This window comes from Pocillopora verrucosa, chromosome 1, assembly GCF_036669915.1.
Source record: "Pocillopora verrucosa isolate sample1 chromosome 1, ASM3666991v2, whole genome shotgun sequence".
In the NCBI taxonomy this organism is placed as follows: domain Eukaryota; kingdom Metazoa; phylum Cnidaria; class Anthozoa; order Scleractinia; family Pocilloporidae; genus Pocillopora; species Pocillopora verrucosa.
This window is the reverse complement of record NC_089312.1, coordinates 26,278,922-26,304,161: the sequence shown is the minus strand read 5'-3', so window position 1 is coordinate 26,304,161 and position 25,240 is coordinate 26,278,922. Positions and strand designations below refer to the sequence as shown.

Sequence of the window (25,240 nt, the reverse complement as noted above, 5' to 3'; positions counted from 1 at the left end):
TTTCTTGGCTCATACTTTTCGTATTACTTTTTCTGGTTCAAGTTCAGCTTTTCTTGTCTTTTATATTCATCGACCGGAAATGTTAAATCATGAGCGAGAAGTTGACTCTTTAATTTCCCCGCTAAGAATCTTTCGATCGACCAACTCAGCAACAAGAAAAGTCCGCAAGAGGGTTTCATTACTGTTACCAAGAAGAACATGTAGACGAGGGATGAGGGCAGATGGAAATTAATTGTTAGCTTAGTGACTGACGTTGCTAAGTTCTCCATTAGAGAAGCAAGGGAACTTTTTAAAGATTTCCTTTCATTGCCTATATACAAAATTCTTTTTACGGTTACAACATGCTAAGCTTCCTGAAGGGCTGATGTTGTTCCCTTTGATTTGCACTTAGAAACAACATGATTATGACTGTGACACCAAGGAAAATGATTGCTTAAAAAATCAACTCATTTATCCCGACAAGTTTGCTAATGGCCTAATCATATTCTTAATCGGTGGCAGATCCCTCTTAAGCTTAATCTGTGACGAAAGCACGTAACTAGGATGCCAAATTGGAGCATAAAAAATTGCCACCAGGGTTTTACTCCAGAGAAAGTCTTGTACTTCAGCTATTCAAACTTTAAAACGCACTCTCTCGCTCTTTATTTTGTTTGTCCCTGTTCTTGTAGCTGACGCCGTTGTTTTCTGTCGAAAGTATTAATTTTAAGGAGAACGGCGAGTTAAATGGAAAAAACTTAAGATAATTATGAAGTTTAGAATAACGCAGTTAATTTCTACATGCTACCATCCTTAGTCCCCAAAGCTGCTTTAAGGCCAAAAACACAAAGTGACAGACTTTAAGTCAGGGAAACAAAAATACTGATAAAATTTACTTTATTTTTTTTAATTTATAGCTTACAGCAAACAAACTCTATGGTCTTAGTTACTTGGGTTACATGCTATGATTACAATTACTTGGAATCATCTAAGGGAAGAGAAAAGCTGTCCACATAAAAATCACCTTTCAAATAGACCAGTCATGCTCTCAATCGCTAATTCAATTTTAGATCTCGTTGAAAAACTTACAGAAGTAAATGGGTAGGTTAGAATAGCGCTTCGTTGTTCTTTTAAATTAGATACGAAGAGTTAATGAGGTTTATACTTTCAGCTTTCAAAACTTTACCTCTTGAAAGATCATAATCTACATAATCCCTATTGATTTAAAAATGTTATATCATGGTATTAAAGTTGAAATATCTGACTACCAGACGTCTTTCTTCGGCTACTCAAACCCCTAGAATAGTTCTCTGTCACTTTAGAGAATTATCTAGAATGTAAGATGATGGTGGTCCCACACAGGGAATCTTGTAACGTAGACATGATCCTGAAAAATGTAGGAGGACTAACTTGATGTGCCGTGCGCATTAATCGTTATGTGGCATGGGCGTGTTGCTGGGACGTGAGATAAGGACAGAATTTCGTGAATCCCACACATACCGCCATACACACAAAAATGCAGCGGGGAAATGTCCTTTGTAAATGTTGGAGGAACATGTCCTCCAATTTAGACAGCTAGGTATTCGCGATTCTTTAGATGCGATGACTGCATTGCTTCAAAGAAGAGAAAATGGTGAGTCTTCCTGTTTAATCAATGGAAAAACCCAGTTGGCTGATCTCTCCGAAGATACTGGCCAGACATCATTGTATGTTAGTTAGAATCTTACGCTTATCCCATTTCAAAGAAGAAGGTAGGGAATAAAGGAGAAGCAAATGAAAACACAGAGTAAATATGACCCACCACGGATGCAAAGGAGTAAAGGAATCTTGCGTATTTTAAAGTTCTCACGAAAATCAGATATACTTTTCATAGACGAAGTCCTTGGCGAAGCCGTCGGTATTTCGTGGGATCCTATGGTATGGATAATCATTGTCGAATTTTGGACAAATCTCTTGCATACTATAGACTACTCATTATAACACGGGGAGGGGGGGGGAAGCAGAACTTAAATCCAATAAATCCCAATTGCTGCCCTTAAAGAAGATTCGTGGTCTTACTGTAGGTTCTTATTGGCTCGCTGCAGAATTTCCATTGTTCTAATTGGTCTATTTTGATGAGTTTGATTTTGGTCTCGCAACACTCAATCGCAGAGCGATCTTACGTGGACAACTTTTCACAAGTGGAAATAACTCAATGGTAAAGATTGAAGCGGAAATTGATATTAAAATTACTTCTTGCAAACGTGCTCAGCTCAAACCTTAATCGTTTAGATTAGAAAACTTCTATCCTAGTATCAGAAGTATATTGGCCATTGTTATCACAGTCGTGGTTAATCAGATTCTGCATTGCACTGCTCCAATTTTCTCCACTTTTCATCAGTCAAATCTGTTGGAAAAAGGAACACAAATGCTTTCAGAAAGAATATTATATTAATGAAAAGATTCAATGTTTTCGCAAGTCGTCGCAAGTCTCCTCGCTAGTGACAGCGTGTAGCGCGATAATTTTGCGGATTGCCCATGATCTGCACTTTTAATTCAGATTTTAAAAAAAGAATGAACATGCATATCACGAGGAGTAATTTACATTCGTCTTATTTCAGTCACTCGAATGATCGATTTGCAACAATCTATACCGTGAAAGACAATTTTAAAACACAATTTGAGAGCACTGAATGTGGTAATCACTTGAATGTATACTCATATCATGGAAATGTTATATCAACTTATGATTTTAAATTAAAGTAAGATATTTTCATAATGGTGTTTTTCCTTTCACACGAGTTTTGGTGGGTAACAGTGACCTTCATAAGAGCAAAAACGACATGTTAGATCTCGCAGTCACCATAATGACATTTTAAACTTCACTTCAGAAATATATGAAAAGCATGATCGCTGCGAGTTGTGTGGATTCCATGTTTTGAAAAATGAGATATTCTGATATTGACATCTGTATCATGAAGCCGTCAATTACCTAAAAGGTGTTTAAGGACAACAACGTATCCGTGAATATCTGGTTTTGTGAGGGATGATATGTCCAGCACAGTTGATCCCTCTGAGGCGGAAAGAGACGCAAGTTTGAGAAGTTCACAGTCATCCGGTGCTATTGAGTCTTGAATTAGGACCTCATCCTGCTCTGATACCATTGCTGCTTCAAACTTTTAAAAAATAATAATAATTGGGATGTAAGAGTAAGGTAGGGAAACTCTACTTAACTTTTCTATTTCTCTCAGAACGGAAGTTCAGTTGAAGGAGTTACTGTCTAATCAATATATATTGAAGAAATGTAAAATGGTTTCCGTGTTTACATAGCCTGATGTAAACACGCGGGAGGTTGGGAGAACACGAGATAAGCGTAGGAAACCACGACGCGAAGCTTATCGAGTGTTCTCCCAACCTCACAAGTGTTTACATCAGGCTATGTAAACACGGAAACCATTTTACATTTCTTTTATAAAATAACTAATGAAAGAGGAATGAAAACCGTGTTTACATACGCTCATGTAAAATGGTTTTATGGCCAATCAGAGCGCGCGTGCTATTTGAATTATTTTATAAATATGTATATATATATATATGTCCGTCCGTTTTCAAAAACGTTGCAACTTGAAAATGTACATGAAATAAGTGAAACATGTGTTCTCATCAAAAACACTCTTGTATGTAAATTTGCCTGTATTTCATACGTATATTTATTTAATATGTATATATATATATATAGGAAGTCTGCAAGTCGATTTTCGCGTGGAACAGTGCTTAATACGTTAAAAACTTTAAGTCGGTTTCTTCAAAACAAGACACAGAAATCACACCGCATCATTCCGCCACGCCAAGCACAAAAACTCTACCGAACTTAGCAAACACATCTGGACACTCAAGAACGACAACATTGACTATTCTATTTCATGGCGCGTCTTATCATCTAACTCTCCCTACAACAGCTCCAGTAAAAGATGCAACCTCTGCCTAAAAGAAAAATTCCTGATAATTTACCGACCCGACCTCTCATCACTAAATAAGCGTAACGAACTCGTATCTTCATGCCCACACAGAAACAAAGCGTTGCTACGCAACAGCTGAACTTTAAAGTTTTTAAGTTTACCGCGTATTATGTAAATTCTCCTAGTATATACACGATAGTCACATGAATATTCTTTCATTAAACCCCTGAAGAGTGAAGCGATTCACGAAACAGGCTTGTCGGGAAATGTAGTTGCGTCCTTTTTTCCTCTCATAATATTTATATATATATATATATCTATATATATATATATATATATATATATATATACATAGATACACATATATACAATCAGTTAAAGAATTAAAGAGGAGCGTACTATAGCTGCATTCAAATTTCCTAACTCTTTGTTTTACCTTCGCACGAGTGTTTTCGCTGCCCATTTGTTTAGATGTATTATATAGATCAAGTTATCGAATTAGTTGAAAGTTAGTAAAGACAATTTTAACCCCCCTCCCCCCCCCCCCCCCCAAAAAAGGTATCAAATTAATTGGGGTGAAAAAATAGGACTACGATTTCACTGTGGTCTAGTAGACAAGGTTTCTAGCTAAATACGAGTGTATCATAGAGTATGAACTAATGATCTTTAATCACTTCTTGTTCGAAATAACTTGACGGTGAAAGCATAGTGAACAACGCAGTAAGGTAAGAAATTTCACGAAGGCTTTGTTACATATTTCAGTAATAATAATAACAAAACAACAATTTAAGAAAAGCGGAATTCAGTGATAAATTCTTCCAGATGCACGCACCAAACAGTTTTACTCAAAGTCTTACCGTTGTACACTAGATTTGGACAAATTGCACTATTGTTATAGCCATTTCTCGATGAGATAGTATTCACACCGTAGAACCTACTCTTACAGTTATGTTTACTATGGATGTGGAGGTTGTTTAATTCAAACGTGAACGATGTCTTAGACTAACTTACCCAACGAAGATACTTTCCAATCTGCTCCTTGCGTTTGTCTATGTTCTTCACAGGTAGAAGAACATTTTGAAGCATCGAGTCCAGTTTCTTGACATCTTGCGGAGTGAGAGGGGCTGCTTGATTGAAAAGAAGGAAACTTAGGTGCTGATTATACCCAACCGATTCCTGTTAGCTATATTTTCCGCTCAGTTCTGAAACCGCGACAATCTTGTAGTTCGTGTGTATTGCCGACTTGCATCATTATTCACCGGCTCCGTAAACTTTGTGAAATAGTTTGACACAGGCAGCTCATTTTAAAGCAGCAAACTTCGGACAAGTTTTAGCGAGTATGGGTGGGTAAAATTCCGGCAGATGTAGACAAGTAGTTCTATAGTTAATGTAAGCATGTATCTACAATAAAAGTCCCTCAATTCCACGCATTGTTTCCAGAACAAAAATGTAGCCTTACTGACTTTTGAATTCTCTTTATCCTAGTGGTGTGGAGGCTCGGAAGCCAGACAGGAAATGGTTGAGTGAAAAGAAGTAGCTCTTAGTTAGACATTGATCAATTTGAAACTCTCAGATTCTTTTTTATTTTAAATAATGTGTTGACATTAAGTCTACCACCAACACTATTCCAAATATACGGTCGAAGAAAATGCAACTTTTTGAAAACTGTGTCCAAATCGGTTGAATGTTGTAGCAGATCGGGGACAGTTATCATTTGATCTGTTCTCCAGTGTACACAAAAATTTATTGCTGCATTTTCAGAGTTTAAATACCGTTTTCAAATTATGTGGCATAAAAAGTACCTGAAGATCTCACCTGGTGCATCAGTCTCGTCTGAGAAAATTTCCATCATAGTGTTGTCATAATCTTCGTCATCACGCTTTACAAGACCCTCGGCTGTGGTGTCCTTCGCAACTACTTTACCAACGTATTCCCCTTTCCTGATTTTCAGTCGATTTTCTTCTTTTATGTAATCAACAGTGCAACACTTGTAGAGGAGTGGTGCATGTGCGGGCCTAGATGCCACCTTTGGATGCTGAGTTAAGCTGCTGTAGCGGGCATGCATTTTGGTTGCCGTGGTCTTAAAAAAATTGACAAACGGACTTGCCACAGGCACCCCATCCACATTGACTTCAGCCTCGGTCTGATACAAGGTAAATAAATAAGATAGTTTTATGATAAATAGGCAAATTTCTATGTTTCTTTCTCAGAAATTCGGTTAGACATCAGCGAGGCAGGGTTAATCAACTAAATATTTCTAGAACTGGGAATGGAAGCTTTTTCCACGCATAAACACAGAACTCTGCCATGTGAATCTTCGTTTCTGCATATACGTGTGATTCCAATTGGTCTTCAATATTGGAACAACGTAACATTTGTCATCTCGTTTCTAGTTATTGCTGAGTGGTGATCACATACTAAAATGTAATCTCTGCAACATTTAGTTTTGATGTAGGGTCGTTGGATTCGGGTGCGTAAGTTAGCGTTATGTAATAATATCTAAAAGTATCTTAAAGAATACCAGTGCCAATCACTGAATCGCAGACGACGGAAAAATCCTCCTAGTAGGTCATTTCATGAGTTTCAAATACTGTTACATTCGTATGAAAGTCCAGCTAGTTCTAAATGAAGTCGGTCTATTTATTTAATGAACTTTCCGTTTCTAATCCTATGGTTCACTCGAAGCAAAAAAAGGGTTTTAAAAAATACTAAGTTCGTTAATGTCTATCATCCCCGCTAAAACCAGTTTGAGAAGATTTCTTGATCTTGGGAACCTAATCAAACAAGCTTGAGCCTTAAAGGAAAGTAATGGAAATGGTAAGGGCGGAGAGGTTAAACCTTAATTATAGTTGAACTACTTTGTTTGTTTTATTTATCGAGTTAAAGAAAAGTAGGCATTACCTCTTCTTTTCTCTGCCCTGTTAATTCAAACTTTTCACTGTAAACCACAGAAGTGATAAGAAGCAGTTTATCCCCTTCGGCGAAACTCTTCATCAAGGTAGGATCCATTGCGGTCTTTGCTAAAAGGCCACGGAGATCTGAATCATCGATATATTTCTGGCTAAGTTTTCCCAGTTTTAGAACTCCTTGATCATTACTAAATCTGATGTTTCCCTCCAAAATTCCTCCAACACCCACACCAAGGCTTTGTTCTCTAGATTAAAAAAAATATATACAAATTTCTACATAACTCAAAATGATATGAAATAATGATAACAAATTAAGCTATATGGCTAGCTATGTCAGCGGGAAATAAAGAGGAAGTGTGTTTCCCTGGTTCAGAAAATGATACAACAGTTCCTTTGCTGACAGACATAGAGAGAGTGACTTCCACACGACCATTGCAATGGAAACGAAAACGGCAATAACAGTGATAGAGACAAAGAAGATAACAATGACATTAACCCAAAGCAATGCAATGTCACAGATAATGAAAACGACGATGTCAATAACAGAGGGACAAAGGCAATGACTGATGATAAAGAAAATAACATTGATCGAGACAATAGCATTGTCAATGACAATAATAAGGATAAAGAAATTTTTTTTTTTCGTCTTGTCACGAGCGTGTGACAAAGAAAAACTTCTGAGTCCCCGCTGGGAATCGAACCTCAGACCCTCGGATTTCGCGCGCCGATACTTTACCACTGAGCCACAGAGACTCCTCGGTGAGCGAGGTCTGTTACAAAGTAGTAACGCAGCATTGGTAATGACGATGATGACGATGACAATCAAAACCGACGGTGACAGCAAAAATGTCGACGATAGTAATGAAAAAGACGGTGAAAGTAACGACCACATCGAAAACGACAATGATGATGACGATCACAATGATAAAGACAGAAACAGTGATACTGAAAATCATGTGGACGATGAAAGTGTTATGACTTTTCAATTGCGAAGACGAATTTAAACGATGGAAGTTGCATTGAGAGTGATGAAGACGATAAAAATTGCACTCAGGTTAATTAAGGCCTGGGTCAAAAATGATTTTCGCCTCCAGTGCCCTCCTAGCAAGGTTCGCGAAATTCGCGTGGACTGCGCGAGTAACCATAGTTACTTGGAATCAAGATCGCGTAGTTCGTGAACGGCATCCGGCATCCAAGTGTCGGCTTTGCATTGGTTTTCCCCATCTTCGCTGGTAAGTCCGACAATTTATAGGAAGACATCAAAAGAAGGTAATAACTCAGGTTAATTAAGGCCTGGGTCAAAAATGATTTTCGCCTCCAGTGCCCTCCTAGCAAGGTTCGCGAAATTCGCGTGGACTGCGCGAGTAACCATAGTTACTTGGAATCAAGATCGCGTAGTTCGTGAACGGCATCCGGCATCCAAGTGTCGGCTTTGCATTGGTTTTCCCCATCTTCGCTGGTAAGTCCGACAATTTATAGGAAGACATCAAAAGAAGGTAATAACATTTTCTTTGCTATCTTCATTTCCTCAAAAAATGACATGATATCGCTGTCTTAAAGCCAAATAGAACCTACCTATGTTCATTGACTTCACTACAAATACAATGCAACATGAATTTAAAATATAGCGCTCATTTCTAGAGCTCAATAGCGTTTTACAATGTTTGTAACTTATGCATAGAAAAAAGTACTATGTTTTGTAACAAATGCATAGAAAAAAGTTTCATTGTGGATATACCATTCAATTTTGAAATTAAATTTAGCTTGATAAATCCTCTATCATATCATGATGTGTATACTTATGGTGTCTATCAAAATTTAGGCTTTTGAATGCTTTGGAAACAATTTCTCCAAGAAGCAGATGAATTTACTTACAAAAGTAATCCCCCAGAGCAGTTGTTAGGTAAGTTTAATTGCTTCTGAACACTCGCGTGTCAAAATGGCGGACACTAAGTTGAATACGTGACTGCGAGTTTTCAAAATTCCCACCTCTTAAACGGTTTTAATTTGTCTTTTTTCCAAATAAATAGGAACCTGTAGGATTACTTTCATTTACAGCGGTTGGAACCAGGTAGAGGCTAAGATGTTTTCGGGCGAAAACCATGAAAGAGGAAGCAGCTTCGCAGAGACAAAACTTGATTTAATCTGCCTAGCACATCTCTCTTTTTTTGGCATCCATTCCAAGTGGGAAAACAATGAGAAACGTCTCAAATATTCATAGCGATAACTGCATTTTGATTTGCCTTGTGTTTAGTGGTGGGAATTTGCTCAAGAAAGCAACCGACGAATTTGGCGCCTAAATTAACTGTTTTTGGCTGTTGAGAGTGTCATATTACGCTGCCACAATTCAGTCCAAGAGAGATGGTAGTGATACACATTTCTGCCAAGTATGAGAAAAATCCCTCGCAAAATAGCTAAGTTATTCTAAATTTTGTGAAAAATATGGGTTAAAGGCAGGGTGACCCAGGCCTTAATTAACCAGAGCAATGATGACTATAATGACATCAATGACAGGGGTGATGCCGATGTGGATGACGTCGACTGGAATCTCCATTTATTTCATTTGAAATGTGACGCACATTTCCAAAATTATGTTCAGAACGTCTATGAACAGCTTCCTTAATAGATTGTTTTTTCGGATATGAATGAACAGTGTGGTCAATTTTCATCTCGTAAGTGCTTATTTTTGAATGTTCGAGTTAATTTTATTTTTTTAACTTTTGATTTGTGTTTTCATCTAAATAAAGACCAATTGTTATCATCACTATTAGAAGAATGACTGAAGGCATTCGAAGAATGCACCTTTGAGAAACCTTCCGTGAATGTTAAAAAAACAACACTGCACCGGGAGCTTTACCTTACTTGCTTCAACTCGTCGTCCGGTAAAAACAGTTTTGAAAGCAGCGAGAAAGGCAGGACTAATTACAAAAAATTGCGGTTTACTTTCGTGATGTTCTTGCCAGTATTTTTTCTTATTTATTTATTTTTTTAAACATACTTTGTTAAGATGCAACACGTTGATGTGCCATGCCCGAAAAAATTGGGTTAAAGCGTGATCATACCTGGATCCCATGGCAATTGTTTCGTGCGGCGATGAGATAAGCATTTCCTCTTTGATCTTACATTTCGCGTAATCACGAAACACTTTACTATCTTCTTCACTTTTAACATATTTCGCCAGTTCTGCAAGGACTATGACTTCCAATTTTACGAAAGGTCGCTTCCATAGAGGCCGATTCTTTTGTACCACCATCGTCAGGGGTTGTACCTTACCGATTTCGCCGTGAAGTGCGGGGAAGCATCTCTTACCGAAATTTTCCTCGGCAAACTTTCTTAGTGACTCCTCCATGATCTGAGAACAAATCGGAAGTAAATCGATAGTCAATTCACAATGCATTAAAAATTATTCGGGTCAAACCCACTGTAGTAACTGTCATTACATTAATATCATAGGGACCCATCAGAGACTTTCAATGCAACCTCTAATGTAGACCAATCAGGTTTTACTCTTCCTGAATAAGATGTTAGACTATGGCAGGTTACCCCTGCCTTCGTCTCTTTGTTGAATTTTTTAAAATAAACTTTTACAGGAAGAGTGTTGAAAAAATTTCGATTCATTATCCAATTGATAAAAACCCTTAAGTTAGCTACATTTCTAAAAATCATTTACACTCCTAAGTGGGAAGAGGCATTTTGTCAGTAATGCATCTTAGAAAGAAACGAACACAATGACCTGGCCAAGGTTCGGATCTACAGCTTTTGAATCGGATCCCAGGGCTTGACTGGATCGAGGGGGTGGGGGAGGGGAGTAAATCTGCAAATGTCCGTGATCAGTCAGAATTTTCGCCATTTGATAGTTTCAGATTTTTTAAAACATTTGAGCTTTCCCAACAGAACATACTATATAGCACATGTTTTTTATCGCTTTTGATATCAGTTTTAGTATGGCTTTGCTGACAAGGTATTTTGACGTATAATTAGTTGTCATTTCTTAAATCGGCTGAGAATCCCTAATATCACCGGCAGACGATTCTGTGTCTCGCACGTTATAATATTTTGCGTTGAGTATGATGCCTTTTAAGATATTTTTTCGAATGTTATTATCGCCGGATTTTTCAAGATGTTTATCCAACTTTTTCAAATAAGGAAAAAAAAGGAGAGAGGGTATGTTTTACTTCACGACGAGTGTGTCTCTATGCTCACCGCTATTGATGCATGACTTCAGACATCATCATCTAAAAATGGACCCCGCAGTAACGGGAAAAAGCATCACAAAATACAGCTGCATTTTGAGTTACTGTAACTCAAAACGCAGCGGGCTAATACAGGCGGAATACACTGAAATAATAACACGTAAAAAGTCCACAACAACCAGTTAGAACTAGGGTGATCATCTCAATTTAATGCACACCAAGAATACGTAGTTGGAACAGATCGAAATCAAACGTCACCTCTTTCATTTTCTTCGATAAAGGAAACAAAATATTAAAAACAAAACAAAACAAAACATAAAAAAACCGCAGATTGTGCCAACACAGAACAATTGTTATGGAATCAGATAAGTTCAAATCCTCACATTGGAAAAAGGCTCATCTTTGATTCGAAAACAGTCCTCGCAAAAAAGAATTCTAAGTCTATCGTAACGAACATAACGACTTCCATATCATATTGTTGATCCTAACGGCACGCAGAATGTTCATCACGTAAGAACCTACACTTTATAATATGACGTTTAGCTTGAAAATGAATTCGCTGTTGCTCATTTGATAGGCTTTCCGACCCGGAAACCAGAGTTGATCAGAATTCTAATCCTTGCGGAGCACTCGCATTTTCTTAGTCCTTCCTCGTAATAGGTCTCTCCATATATCGCCAAAATTCTTTATCGCGGGTCCCTTTATAAGCGACCAACGTCAGAAATGTCAGACGGAAATGAACCCTCACTGGCCTTTAGAAATGTAGCCAACTTCAGGGGTTTTGTAACAAGAACAACAAATTTGATTAGATAGAAATGAAAACACAACTTTTTAATTTTCGTCAGCGGAAGATCTTTCTCTAGAAGAACAACGCTGAGCTCTAACAAATAAAATTCACGTAGATAACCTACACATACAGGAATAATGAATATAATAGATTTATAGATTAAAACAGCGCCGAAATATTAATGTATTAATTATCCAATGTGTATGTGTAACCAAAGAAATGAACACAAGTAAAAATAAATAAAAGAATTTAAATCCTAACAGTGAAGAGAAAGACCACTTGGCTATCTGCGAAAAACGCACAAAAAATCTTGAAACTTCAAAATGACAAACAAGGAAAAATTCGCCAAGAATCAGCGTAAATGACTTGAATTCGAGACCCCTGGTTATAATTCCGGCAAATTTGCCACGAATTCAGCGTAGTACAGTTGAAATTCTTTCTAGTTTTCTAAGCGCTATGACCGTACTGAATACACCGAGAACTTTGACGCTCCAGGAACTTTAATACATCAATTTCGTCAAAAATATTATGAACGATATTGTAAATAGTCATCTATAGACTTTCAAATACTATAAAATAATTGGATAGCTAGAATCAGAGCAGTGTTTGTTCAAGTATGGAAAAGGAATAAAAACTACATACCGTCTGAAACAAAATCGTATTGTTAAATATTGTTTTGATCCCAGCTGACAAAACCTTTGAGTTCTGATGCGTTAATTCACTCTAACATTGACTCTCACTTCACGTATTTAAATCGGAGAAGCTGTACCGATATCATGGTATGATTAATTTCGGTTTCTTCAATGATGTACTTCATGATATTTGGACAGGAAATGTTTTGGGATGGAGAACTCACCAGGGAGGGGGAGGGCAGGGGAATTTGTTCAAGACTAACTGAAGGCCAACGAGCAACTTGTCGGTTTTTTATCCCTATTTCACCCAGATTTGAGTATTATATGAATCTGGTTGAAAACTTTCGATATTTAAAACGAAAAAAGTGCAAACTCTCCAGTGAGGAGGGGCTCAGCAAAGAGGGAAGGTTATAACAATGTTAACGGCAACCACGATAAGGACACCAATAGTTGGCGATTTTAACGAGTGAAAATAAAAAAAAAACGTAGAAATAAGTACGTTCGACATAAAATTGTTTTATTTCTTGGTTCATACTTTTCGTTGCGCACTGGTTTTTGCAATTCTCTTCGGAGGGGATGTTTACGATTATGATAGACCATGTACAATATGTTAGAACGTGATTTATGAAAACTGGGTCGAGTGCCTGAAGTTAAGGCTCTTTGGCGAACTTCCCGGGAAAAATAAATGGAAAGACAAAGAAATTTTTCTGTGGAGTGTTAAAACAATTTAAGTTCAGCTTTTCTCGTCTTTTCATGCACATCGACCGGAAATGTTAAATCACGAGCGAGAAGTCGACTCCTCCATTTCTTCGTTAAGAATCTTTCGATCGACCAACTCAGCAACAAGAAAAGTCCGCAAGAGGGTTTCATTACTGTTACCATGAAGAAAATTAAGGCGAAGGATGAGGGCAGATGGAAAATAATTTTTGAATGACGTTGCTAAGTTCTCCAGTAGAGAAGCAAGAGAACTTTTTAAAGATTTCCTTTCATTGCCTATATACAAAATTCTGTTTACGGTTAAAACATGCTAAGCTTCCTGAAGGGCTGATGTTGTTCCCTCTGATTTGCATTAAGAAACAAAACGATTATGACTGTGACACCAAGGAAAATGATTGCTTAAAAAATCAACTCATTTATCTCGAAAAGTTTGCTAATGGCCTAATCATATTCTTAATCGGTGGCAGATCCCTCTTAAGCTTAATCTGTGACGAAAGCACGTAACTAGGATGCCAAATTGGAGCATAAAAAATTGCCACCGGGGTTTTACTCCACAGAAATTCTTGTACTTCAGCTATTCAAACTTTAAAAGGCACTCTCTCGCTCTTTATTTTGTTTGTCCCCGTTCTTGTAGCTGACGCCGTTGTTTTCTGTCGAAAGTATTAATTTTAAGGAGAACGGCGAGTTAAATGGAAAAAACTTAAGATAATTATGAAGTTTAGAATAACGTAGTTAATTTCTACATGCTACCATCCTTAGTCCCCAAAGCTGCTTTTAGGCCAAAAACACAAAGTGACAGACTTAAAGTCAGGGAAACACCAATACTGATACAATTTACTTTATTTTTTTGAATTTATAGCTTATAGCAAACAAACTCTATGGTCTTAGTTACTTGGGTTACATGCTATGATTACAATTACTTGGAATCATCTAAGGGAAGAGAAAAGCTGTCCACATAAAAATCACCTTTCAAATAGACCAGTCATGCTCTCAACCGCTAATTCAATTTCAGATCTCGTTGGAAAACTTACAGAAGTAAATGGGCAGGTTAGAATAGCGCTTCGTTGTTCTTTTAAATTAGATACGAAGAGTTTATGAGGTTTATACTTTCAGCTTTCAAAACTTTACCTCTTGAAAGATCATAATCTACATTAATCTCTATTGATTTAAAAATTCTAGATCATGATATTAAATTTGAAATTATCTGACCACCAGACGTCTTTCTTCGGCTACTCAAACCCCTAGAATAGTTCTCTGTCACTTTAGAGAATTATCTAGAATGTAAGATGATGGTGGTCCCACATAGGGAATCTTGTAACGTGGACATGATCCTGAAAAATGTAGGAGGAGTAACTTGATGTGCCGTGCGCATTAACCATTATGTGGCAGGGGCGTATTGCTGGGACGTGAGATAAGGACAAAACTTCGTGATTCTTACACATACCGCCATACACACAAAAATGCAGTGGGGAAATGTCCTTTGTAAATGTTGGAGGAACATGTCCTCCAATTTAGACAGCTAGGTATTCGCGATACTTTAGATGCGATGACTGCATTGCTTCAAAGAAGAGAAAATGGTGAGTCTTCCTGTTTAATCAATGGAAAAACCCAGTTGGCTGATCTCTCCGAAGATACTGGCCAGACATCATTGTATGTCAGCTAGAATCTTACGCTTATCCCATTTCAAAGAAGAAAGTAGGGAATAAAAGGAGAAGCAAATGAAAACACAGAGTAAATATGACCCACCACGGAAAACATGGGCACAATTATTGCTATTACGCGTGTGTGAAGAATCTGCTCTTAATATTATGTCTCGCCTGATGTCCCAGCTAAACATCCCCGCCACTTGTAGCCTTCGTGTGTAGTTTACACGATTTTTCTCGGTTACTTAGCGCAGTGAAATTTCCTTGCGACATGTCCTCGCTATAAGGTCCACCACAAAACAAAGAAGCAAGATGCTGAACTGACGTTGGCAAGAATTAATTATGACGGATGACAAATCACTAAATTAAAAAAAAAAATTGAAATACGTTTTTTTGACTTAGCTCCTCTAATCTCTGCCTCGTGGATTATTCAGACAATAGTATAAGAAACCAGAATTTTCTCTACTTGGATTTTCTCTCCTGACTTTATGATGCTGAATTCATGAAAGATAACTGCATCAATCGGTTCTTTTCTACAGAAATGCACTTTATAGAATTACACATGGGGGATTGAGTCTCTGAGGGAGTTAGAATGACACCATCAAGTCTTTAAGCCATCGATAGGGACTTTACACGAAGGCGATGACTAAACAAAATTATTTATAAGTAGTAGGACAAGAAGCAGAACGATGAGCAGAACGCTGAGGGGTATTTTAATTTATTTTTGCTGCCCAATGAAAATAGCAAAGTGATTGAACAATCAACTCCGTCGTTCTCAGAAAAAGGCTGTGGAATACAGGAATTTCTCGTTTCCCCAATTGGAAATGGAGCATTCTTAGTGCAGAAATTGCAAAAGTATTCTGCCGTCATGCAAAGAAGTAAAGGAATCTTGTTTATTTTAAAGTTCTCACGAAAAACAGAGATACTTTTCATGGACGAAGTCCTCGGCGAAGCCGTCGGTATTTCGTGGGATCCTATGGTATGGATAATCATTGTCGAATTTTGGACAAATCTCTTGCATACAATTGATTACTTATTATAACACGGGGAAAGCAGAACTTAAATCTAATAAATCCCAATTACTGCCCTTAAAGAAGATTCGTGGTCTTACTGTGAGTTCTTATTGGCTCGCTGCAGAATTTCCATTGTTCTAATTGGTCTATTTTGATGAGTTTGATTTTTGGTGTCGCAACACTCAATCACGAAGCGACCTTACGTGGACAACTTTTCACAAGTGGAAAATACTCAGTGGTAAAGATTAAAGCGAAAATTGATATTAAAATTACTTCTTGCAAACGTGCTCAGCTCAAACCTTAATCGTTTAGATTAGAAAACATCTATCCTAGTATCAGAAGTATATTGGCCATTGTTATCACAGTCGTGGTTAATCAGATTCTGCATTGCACTGCTCCAATTTTCTCCACTTTTCATCAGTCAAATCTGTTGGAAAAAGGAACACAAATGCTTTCAGAAAGAATAGCCATCGGCATTTTATTAATAAAAAGATTTGATGTTGTCGCAAGTCGCCATAATTTTGCGGGTTGCCCATGATCTGCACTTTTAATTCAGATTTAAAAAAAAGAACGCGCATGCATATCACGAGGAGTAATTTACATTCGTCTTATTTCAGTCACTCGAATGATCGATTTGCAACAATCTATACCGTGAAAGACAATTTTAGAACACAATTTGAGAGCACTGAATGTGGTAATCACTTGAACGTATACTCATATCATGGAAATGTTATATCAACTTATGATTTTAAATTAAAGTAAGATATTTGCATAATGGTGTTTTTCCTTTCACACGAGTTTTGGTGGGTAACAGTGACCTTCATAAAAGCCAAAACGACTTGTTAGATCTCGCAGTCACCATAATGACATTTTAAACTTCACTTCAGAAATATATGAAAAGCATGACCGCTGCGAGTTGTGTGGATTCCATGTTTTGAAAAAGCAGATATTCTGATATTGGCATCTGTATCATGAAACTGACAATTACCTAAAAGGTGTTTGAGGACAACAACGTATCCGTGAATATCTGGTTTTGTGAGGGATGACATGTCCAGCAGAGTTGATCCCTCTGAGGCGGAAAGAAACGCAAGTTTAAGAAGTTCACAGTCATCCGGTGCTACTGAGTCTTGAATTAGGACCTTATCCTGCTCTGATACCATTGCTGCTTCAAACTTTTAAAAAATAATAATAATTGGGATGTAAGAGTACGGTGGGGAAACTCTACTTAACTTTTCTATTTCTCTCAGAACGGAAGTTCAGTTGAAGGAGTTACTGTCTAATCAATATACATATATATATATATATATATAGAGAGAGAGAAATAGAGAGAGATAGTTAAAATAATGCGAGGATTGATAACTTCAATAGACAACTTCGATAGACAACTTCTAATGCTTGCGCATTGCTTTTTCAGTTGCGCTATTCGTTTTAGCAAGTTTAGTTTTTTAGTTTTCAGTTTTTAGGTTTTATCTCTCGTATCTTGTCCATTATTTTCTTTGTGGCTTGTTTTTTTCGATATTTTTCGCTTTGTTGATTTTGTTTTTTGTCATCTTAACCCCCCTCCCCCCCCCAAAAAAAAAATTATCAAATTAATTAGGGTGAAAAAATGGAAGTACGATTTAACTGTGGTCAAGCAGACAAGGTTTCCAGCTAAATACGTGTGTATCATAGAGTATGAACCAATGATCTTTAATCACTTCTTGTTCGAAATAACTTGACGGTGAAAGCTTAGTGAACAACGCAGTGACTTGGAAATTTCACAAAGGCTTTGCTGCATATTTCAGTAATAATAATAATAACAAATTAAGAAAAGCGGCATTCAGGGATAAATTCTTCCAGATGCACGCACCGAACAGTTTTACTCGGCAAAGTCTTACCGTTGTACACTAGAAATGGACAAATTGCACTATTGTTATAGCCATTTCTTCATGAGATAGTATTCACACCGTAGAACCTACTCTTTCACAGTTTTATTTACTATTCATGAGGAGTTTGTTTAATTCAAACGTGAACGATGTCTTAGACTAACTTACCCAACGAAGATACTTTCCAACCTGCTCCTTCCGTTTGTCTATGTTCTTCACAGGTAAAAGAACATTTTGAAGCATCGAGTCCAGTTTCTTGAAATCTTGCGGAGTGAGAGGGGCTGATTGATTGAAAATAAGGAAACTTAGGTGCCGGTTCTACCCAACCGATTCCTGTTAGCTACATTTCTCCGCTCAGTGCTGAAACCGCGATAATCTTGTAGTTAGTGTGTAATGCCGACTTGCATCATTATTCACCGGCTCCGTAAACTTTGTGAAATAGTTTGACACAGGCAGCTCATTTTAAAGCAGCAAGCTTCGGACAAGTTTTAGCGAGTATGGGTCGGTAAAATTCCGGCAGATGTAGACAAGTAGTTCTATAGTTAATGTAAGCATGTATCTACAATAAAAGTCCCTCAATTCCACGCATTGTTTCCAGAACAAAAATGTAGCCTTACTGACTTTTGAATTCTCTTTATCCTAGTGGTGTGGAGGCTCGGAAGCCAGACAGGAAATGGTTGAGTGAAAAGAAGTAGCACTTAGTTAGACATTGATCAATTTGAAACTCTCAGATTCTTTTTTGTTTTAAATAATGTATTGACATTAATTCTACCACTAACTCTATTCCAAATATACGGTCGAAGAAAATGCAACTTTTTGAAAACTGTGTCCAAATCGGCTGAATGTTGCAGCAGATCGGGGACAGTTATCATTTGATCTGTTCTCCAGTGTATACAAAAATTTATTGCTGCATTTTCAGAGTTTAAATACCGTTTTCAAGTTATGTGGCATAAAAAAGTACCTGAAGATCTCACCTGGTGCATCGGTCTCGTCTGAGAAAATTTCCACCATAGTGTTGTCATAATCTTCGTCATCACGCTTCACAAGACCCTCGGCTGTTGTGTCCCTGGTAACTACTTTACCAACGTATTCCCCTTTCCTGATTTCCAGTCGATTGTCTTCTTTTATGTAATCAACAGTGCAACACTTGAAGAGGAGTGGTGCATGTGCTGTCCTAGATGCCAGCTCTGAACACTGAAATGAGCTGCTGTAGCGGGCATGCATTTTGGTTGCCGTGGTGTTAAAATAATGGAAAAACGGACTTGCCACAGGCACCCCATCCACATTGACTTCAGCCTCGGTCTGATACAAGGTAAGTAAATAAGATAGTTTTATGATAAGTAGGCAAATTTCTATGTTTTTTTTTTCTCAGAAATTCGGTCAAACAGTAGCGAGGCAGGGTAAATCAACTAAATATTTCCAGAACTGGGGATCGGAAGCTTTTTCCACGCGTAAACACAGAACCCTGCCCTATGAATCTTAGTTTTTCTGCATATAGGTGTGATCGAAATTGGTCTTCAATATTGGAACAACGTAACATTTGTCATCTCGTTTCTAGTTATTGCTGAGTGGTGATCACATACGAAAATGTAATCTCTGTAACATTTAGTTTTCATGTAGGGTTGTTGGGTTCGGGTGCATAAGTTAGCGTTATGTAATAATATCTAAAAGTATCTTAAAGAATACTAGTACCAATCACTGTATCGTAGAAGAGGGGAAAATCCTCTAGGTAGGTCAATTCATGAGTTTCAAATACTGTTACATTCGCATGAAAGTCCAGCTAGTTCTAAATGAAGTCGGCCTATTTATTTAATGAACGTTTCGTTTCTAATTCTATGGTTCACTCGAAGTAAAGAAGGGGTTTGAAAAAGCCTAAGTTCGTTAATGTTTACCATCCCCGCTGAAACCAGTTTGAGAAGATTTCTTGATCTTGGGAGCCCATTCAAACAAGCTTGAGCCTTAAAGGAAAGTGATGGAAATGGTAAGGGCGGAGAGGTGAAACCTTAATTACAGTTGAACTCCTTTGTTTGTTTTGTTTATCGAGTTAAAGAAAAGTGGCCATTACCTCTTCTTTTCTCTGCCCTGTTAATTCAAACTTCTCACTGTAAACCACAGAAGTGATAAGAAGCAGTTTATCCCCTTCGGCGAAATTCTTCATCAATTTAGGACTCAGTTCGGCATTTTCTAAAAGGCCACGGAGATCTGGATCATCGATATATTTCTGGCTAAGTTTTCCCAGTTTTAGAACTCCTTGATCATTACTTAATCTGATGTTTCCCTCCAAAATTCCTCCAACACCCACACCAAGGCTTTGTTCTCTAGATTAAAAAAAATATATACAAATTTCTACATAACTCAAAATGATATGAAATAATGATAACAAATTAAGCTATATGGCTAGCTATGTCAGCGGGAAATAAAGAGGAAGTGAGTTTCTCTCGTTCAGAAAATGATACAACAGCTCCTTTACTGACAGACACAGAGAGAGTGACTTCCACACGACTATTGCAATGGAACGAAAACGGCAAGAACAGTGACAGAGACAAAGAGGATGACAATGACATTGACGATCACTGTCAAAGACATGAAAACGACGATGTCAATAACAGAGCGACAAAGGCAATGACTGATGATAAAGAAAATAACATTGATCGAGACAATAGCATTGTCAATGACAATAATGAGGATAAAAAAATTTTTTTCGTCTTGTCACGAGCGTGGGACAAAGAAAAAATTCCGAGTCCCCGCTCGGAATCGAACCTCAGACCTTTGGATTTCGCGCGCCGATGCTTTACCACTGAGCCACAGAGCGGTGAGCGAGTTCTGTTACAAAGTTCATATGACACGCGTCCTAAATACTGCTAGGATCAGCAATGTCGATACAGTAATGTTTGTAGATAGAAATAAGAGAGATGGTAAATTTTTGAGGATGGTAACAATAACAATGAAAGTGCATGACAATGAGAATGATGATGACGAAGATAACTACATTTACTAAGACAATGGCAATAACAATAACGCGGCATTGATAATGACAATGATGATGACGATGACAATCAAAACCGACGGTGACAACGAAAATGTCGACGATAGCAATGAAAAAGACGGTGAAAGTAACGACTACACCGAAAACGACAATGATGATGACGATCACAATGATAAAGACAGCGACAGTGATACTGACAATTATGTGGACGATGAAAATGCTATGACATTTTCAATTGCGAAGACGAATGTAAACAATGAAAGTAGCATTGAGAGTGATGAGGACGATAACAATAGCAATGATCATTATGATGACATCAATGATAGGGGTGATGCCGATGTGGATGATGTCGACTGGAATCCCCATTTATATCATTTGAAATGCGAGGAAAATTTCCGAAATTATGTTCAGAACGTCTATGAACAGCTTCCTTCATAGATTGCTTTTTCGGATGTGAATGAACAGTAATGTCAACTTTCATCTCGTAAGTGCTTATTTTTAAATGTTCGAGTTAATTTTATTTTTTTTAACTTTTGATGAGTATTTTCATCTGAATAAAGACCAAGTATTATCCTCATTATAAGAAGAATGACTGAAGGCGTTCGAAGAATGCACCTTTGAGAAACCTCCCGTGAATGTTAAAAAACAACACGGCACCGGGAGCTTTACCTCACTTGCTTCAACTCGTCGTCCGGTAAAAACAGTTTTGAAGGCAGTGAGAAAGCCAGGACTAATTACAAAAAATTGCGGTTGACTTTCGTGATGTTCTTGCCAGTACTTTTTCTTATTTTTTTGTATTAAACATACTTTGTTAAGATGCAACACGTTGATGTGCCATGCACGAAAAAATTGGGTCAAAGAGTGATCATACCTGGATCCCATGGCAATTGTTTCGTGCGGCGATGAGATAAGCATTTCCTTTTTGATCTTATTTTTCGCGTATTCACGAAACACTTTAGTATCTTCTTCACTTTTAACATATTTCGCCAGTTCTGCAAGGACTATGACTTCCAATTTTACGAAAGGTCGCTTCCATAGAGGCCGATTCTTTTGTACCACCATTGTCAGGGGTTGTACCTTATCGATTTCACCGTGAAGTGCGGGGAAGTATCTATGACTGAAATTTTCCGCGGCAAACTTTCTTAGTGACTCTTCCATGATCTGAAAACAAATCGGAAGTAAATCGATAGTCAATTCACAATGCATTAAAAATTATTCGGGTCAAACCCACTGTAGTAACTGTCATTACATTAATATCATAGGGACCCGTCAGAGACTTTCAATGCAACCTCTAGTGGAGACCAATCGGGTTTTACTCTTCCTGAATGAGATGTTAGCCTATGGCGGGCTACCCTTGCCTTCGTCTGCTTGTTGAATTTTTTAAAACAAAATTTTAAGGGAAGAGTGTTGAAAAAATTTCCGATTCATTATCCAATTGATAAAAACCCTTAAGTTAGCTACATTTCTAAAGTTCATTTACACTCCTGAGTGGGGGAGGCATTTTGTAAGTAATGCATCTTAGGAAGAAATGAACACAATGACCTGGCCAAGGTTCGGATCTACAGCTTTTGAATCGGATCCCAGGGCTTGACTGGATCGAGGGGGTGAGGGAGGGGAGTAAATCTGCAAATGTCTGTGATCAGTCAAAATTGTCGCCATTTGATAGCTTTTAACTAAATTTTAGAACAATTTTCATCCAAACTTTTGGATAGTTGACAGTGGTCAGTTAGCTCTATGCAGACCCTCTAACTGATTTCTTAAGCATGGCTTCAGTTTTTCTAAAACATTTGAGCTTTCCCAACAGAACATACTATAAAATCAGTTTTAGTATGGCTTTGCTGACAAGGTATTTTGACGTATAATTAGTTGTCGGCTGAGAATCTCTAATATCACCGGCAGATGATTCTGTGTCTCGCACATCATAATATTTTGTGTTGAATATAATGCCTTTTAAGATATTTTTTTGAATGTTACTATCGCCGGATTTTTCAAGATGCTTATCCAACTTTTTCAAATAAGGAAAAAAAAGGAGAGAGGGTAGTTTTACTTCACGACGAGTGTGTCTCTATGCTCACCGCTATTGATGCATGACTTCAAACATCATCATCTAAAAATAGACCCCGTAATAACGGGGAAAAGCATGACAAGATACAGCTGCATTTTGAGTTACCGTAACTCAAAACGCAGCGGGCTAAGACAGGCGGAATACACTGAAATAATAACCTGTAAAAAGTCCACAACAACCAATTAGAACTAGGGTGATCATCTCAATTTAATGCACACTAAGAATATGTAGTTGGAACAGATCGAAATCAAACGTCACCTCTTTCATTTTCTTCGATAAAGGAAACAAAATATTAAAAATTAACCAAACATAGCAAAAAACCGCAAATAGTGCCAACACAGAACGATTGTTCTGGAATCAGATAAGTTCAAATCCTCACATTGGAAAAAGGCTCATCTTTGATTCGAAAACAGTCCTCGCAAAAAAGAATTCTTAGTCTATCGTAACGAACATAACGACTTCCATATCATATTGTTGATCCTAACGGCACACAGAATGTTCATCACGTAAGAACCTAAACTTTATAATGTGACGTTTAGCTTGAAAATGAATTCGCTGTTGCTCATTTGGTAGACTTTCCGACCCGGAAACCAGAGTTGATCAGAATTCTAATCCTTGCGGAGCACTAGCATTTTACTAGCACTCTATATATCGATAAAATTCTTCATCGCGGGACCCTTTATAAGCGACTAACGTCAGAAAAATGTCAGACGGAAACGAACCCTCACTGGCCTTTAGAAATGTAGCCAAATTCAGGGGTTTTGTCATTTGTCGGAACTGGAAGGCTAGGCTGGTCGATTGGATAATGAATCGGAAAATTTTTTCGACACTCCTTCCGTAAAGTTTATTTAAAAAATTCAATCAAAATAGTGAATCAAGACAATTTACAAATGTTTTCAATGATATGAACAGATGTTTATAATTATTGGTGGAACTCTGTTTATGAATGGACGAGTCCGATAAATCGATCCCTTCGACATCATGTGCGAATATTTGAGAATGCGGGATATCTGTCACAAGAGAGAAAAATTTTCCATTTCATGGAATTTTTTGTACCACCTCGTTAAATTCATAGTTAAAGCTGTTGGCTCTTAGGCAGGGATATGGTTTGATTCTCCTTAAAAAACTCCTTAGTTGCATATTATGGCAAACTATGATGATAATGTTCAAATTCAACACCTACCTTTTTAAGTAGGAATGTTCAATTTTTTTCTGGATGGCTCCAGCTCAGGTTATCGTGAGTAAACTCATGACTCAATGAAGATATTAGTTTAGGAAAAAAAATACGGGCTATATACACATGATCATCTGACAATCTTTATTTCGGTTTCCTTCGAATCACGTCGGCTAATGGTTTTAGATTCTAATAATATAACAAAGCTGATTTTGAGATACCAAAAGAAAGTTTTCATCACCCCTTTGATATAATTTTCGTGGCGATTACGTTATTGCACGTCGAATTGTACGGCAGTTTTGTTTTGTTTCAAGCTAAGTACCTGATGTAATCACGCCGGCAAAAAACAGAGGTTAATACTATTTAAACCAAGAAAAAAACTGAAACAGAAAAAAATCATTATCCAATGATGTTGGGTGTTTTTTCCATGCGTCGAGGTGTGTGACGGATATATTTTTAGATATACGTTTCTGACGCTCCGCTAAAACCTTTCGAAACTTTTTACAACTTCCGAATGAATTAAAACCGCCGGAAAAATTAGAACTACTACCGGAAGAGTTACAACGTACAAATCACCATAGCAATGTTATGAAATCAGAGATGTCAGACCTTACGAGAGAGATACAGAATCATGTTTCCTTTTCATGGGAATAATTGGGTTGAAAAAAAAAACAACTACACCAGGAAGTATTTTCAAATATATAGCATATTAGCGTAGTTTACAGGGCTGCTATTTCAATCTGATGATTGCATCTATCAAAACTGATCACTTCAGGAAGAGAAGGAAAAGTTAATCTCGTCGCAAACTGGAACAAAATTGATTAAACAAAAATTCTCACATCTTTTAAGGAGTACGTGTTTCCCCTCTTAAAGGAATAACAAAATCAGAACGTAAATGGCAGTTGAAATATTAAGTGACGACCTGTTCTGAGGCAGCCAAAAGCATTAATCAACTTATTTAGCCTCGAAGTTGTTTTGTTTCCTAATTTCTAAAGGTATGTAGGAGATAACTTCCATTAGGTCTTTGGGTTTTGTAACAGGTCGATAGATCGCCGATACCCATTTATACTGATGGGTGAAGATAGCCGAATAAGAGAGTTCTTCGCAGTCTAACTATTATAGAATATCTTTCATCAGTATATACCACTCAGGTGAATAATGTTTTCGCACGCGCTCACGCTCCATTCACCTCCGAGCAGCCGAAGAGACAAAATCGCATGTCAAGAGTTCAAATTTCGACGCATTTTCGGTCAGTGTTGGAGAAAGTGGTGGATAAATGTGAAAGTGGTGGATGAAGTGATTAATTCACCGAGCCGCTTTGCGGCTCGGTAAGTGTCCACCA

General features: G+C 37.5%; 2 protein-coding genes across 4 annotated transcripts; both read right to left on the bottom strand.

Moving 5' to 3' along the window:
• Positions 1 to 873: 873 nt before the first annotated feature.
• Positions 874 to 12,586, bottom strand: LOC136282950 (uncharacterized). 2 transcript variants are annotated; one of them, XM_066171103.1, is made up of 7 exons: positions 12,446 to 12,586; positions 9,886 to 10,175; positions 6,816 to 7,068; positions 5,730 to 6,057; positions 4,926 to 5,041; positions 2,948 to 3,131; positions 874 to 2,362 (listed from the first exon to the last, which is right to left on the bottom strand). In XM_066171103.1, exons 2-7 carry the CDS (start codon positions 10,170 to 10,172, stop codon positions 2,307 to 2,309), a joined length of 1,224 nt encoding a protein of 407 aa, XP_066027200.1. In that variant the 5' UTR covers positions 10,173 to 10,175; positions 12,446 to 12,586; the 3' UTR covers positions 874 to 2,306. The 2 variants fall into 2 exon arrangements, with proteins under 2 accessions (XP_066027200.1, XP_066027204.1); XM_066171107.1 differs by having other exon boundaries at positions 875 to 2,362; positions 4,926 to 5,038.
• Positions 12,587 to 13,903: 1,317 nt separating this feature from the next.
• On the bottom strand, positions 13,904 to 24,032 carry LOC131771680 (uncharacterized). 2 transcript variants are annotated; one of them, XM_066171113.1, is made up of 7 exons: positions 23,908 to 24,032; positions 21,531 to 21,820; positions 19,739 to 19,991; positions 18,648 to 18,975; positions 17,842 to 17,954; positions 16,797 to 16,877; positions 13,904 to 16,235 (listed from the first exon to the last, which is right to left on the bottom strand). In XM_066171113.1, the coding sequence occupies exons 2-6, from the start codon at positions 21,815 to 21,817 to the stop codon at positions 16,797 to 16,799; spliced, it is 1,062 nt and encodes a 353-aa protein (XP_066027210.1). In that variant the 5' UTR covers positions 21,818 to 21,820; positions 23,908 to 24,032; the 3' UTR covers positions 13,904 to 16,235. The 2 variants fall into 2 exon arrangements, with proteins under 2 accessions (XP_066027210.1, XP_066027207.1); XM_066171110.1 differs by having other exon boundaries at positions 13,906 to 16,235; positions 16,797 to 16,980.
• Positions 24,033 to 25,240: the final 1,208 nt, after the last annotated feature.

Excerpts from the sequence above, each read along its gene's own strand:
- LOC136282950 (XM_066171103.1), bottom strand. The coding sequence starts at position 10,172 with ATGGAGGAGTCACTAAGAAAGTTTGCCGAGGAAAATTTCGGTAAGAGA. Across the intron at positions 7,069-9,885 it reads ACAATTGCCATGGGATCCAG|AGAACAAAGCCTTGGTGTGG; the intron begins GTATGATCACGC and ends TTTTTAATCTAG. Across the intron at positions 6,058-6,815 it reads CAGGGCAGAGAAAAGAAGAG|ACCGAGGCTGAAGTCAATGT; the intron begins GTAATGCCTACT and ends ACCTTGTATCAG.
- LOC131771680 (XM_066171110.1), bottom strand. The coding sequence starts at position 21,817 with ATGGAAGAGTCACTAAGAAAGTTTGCCGCGGAAAATTTCAGTCATAGA. Across the intron at positions 19,992-21,530 it reads ACAATTGCCATGGGATCCAG|AGAACAAAGCCTTGGTGTGG; the intron begins GTATGATCACTC and ends TTTTTAATCTAG. Across the intron at positions 17,955-18,647 it reads AGACGAGACCGATGCACCAG|CCCCTCTCACTCCGCAAGAT; the intron begins GTGAGATCTTCA and ends TCAATCAATCAG.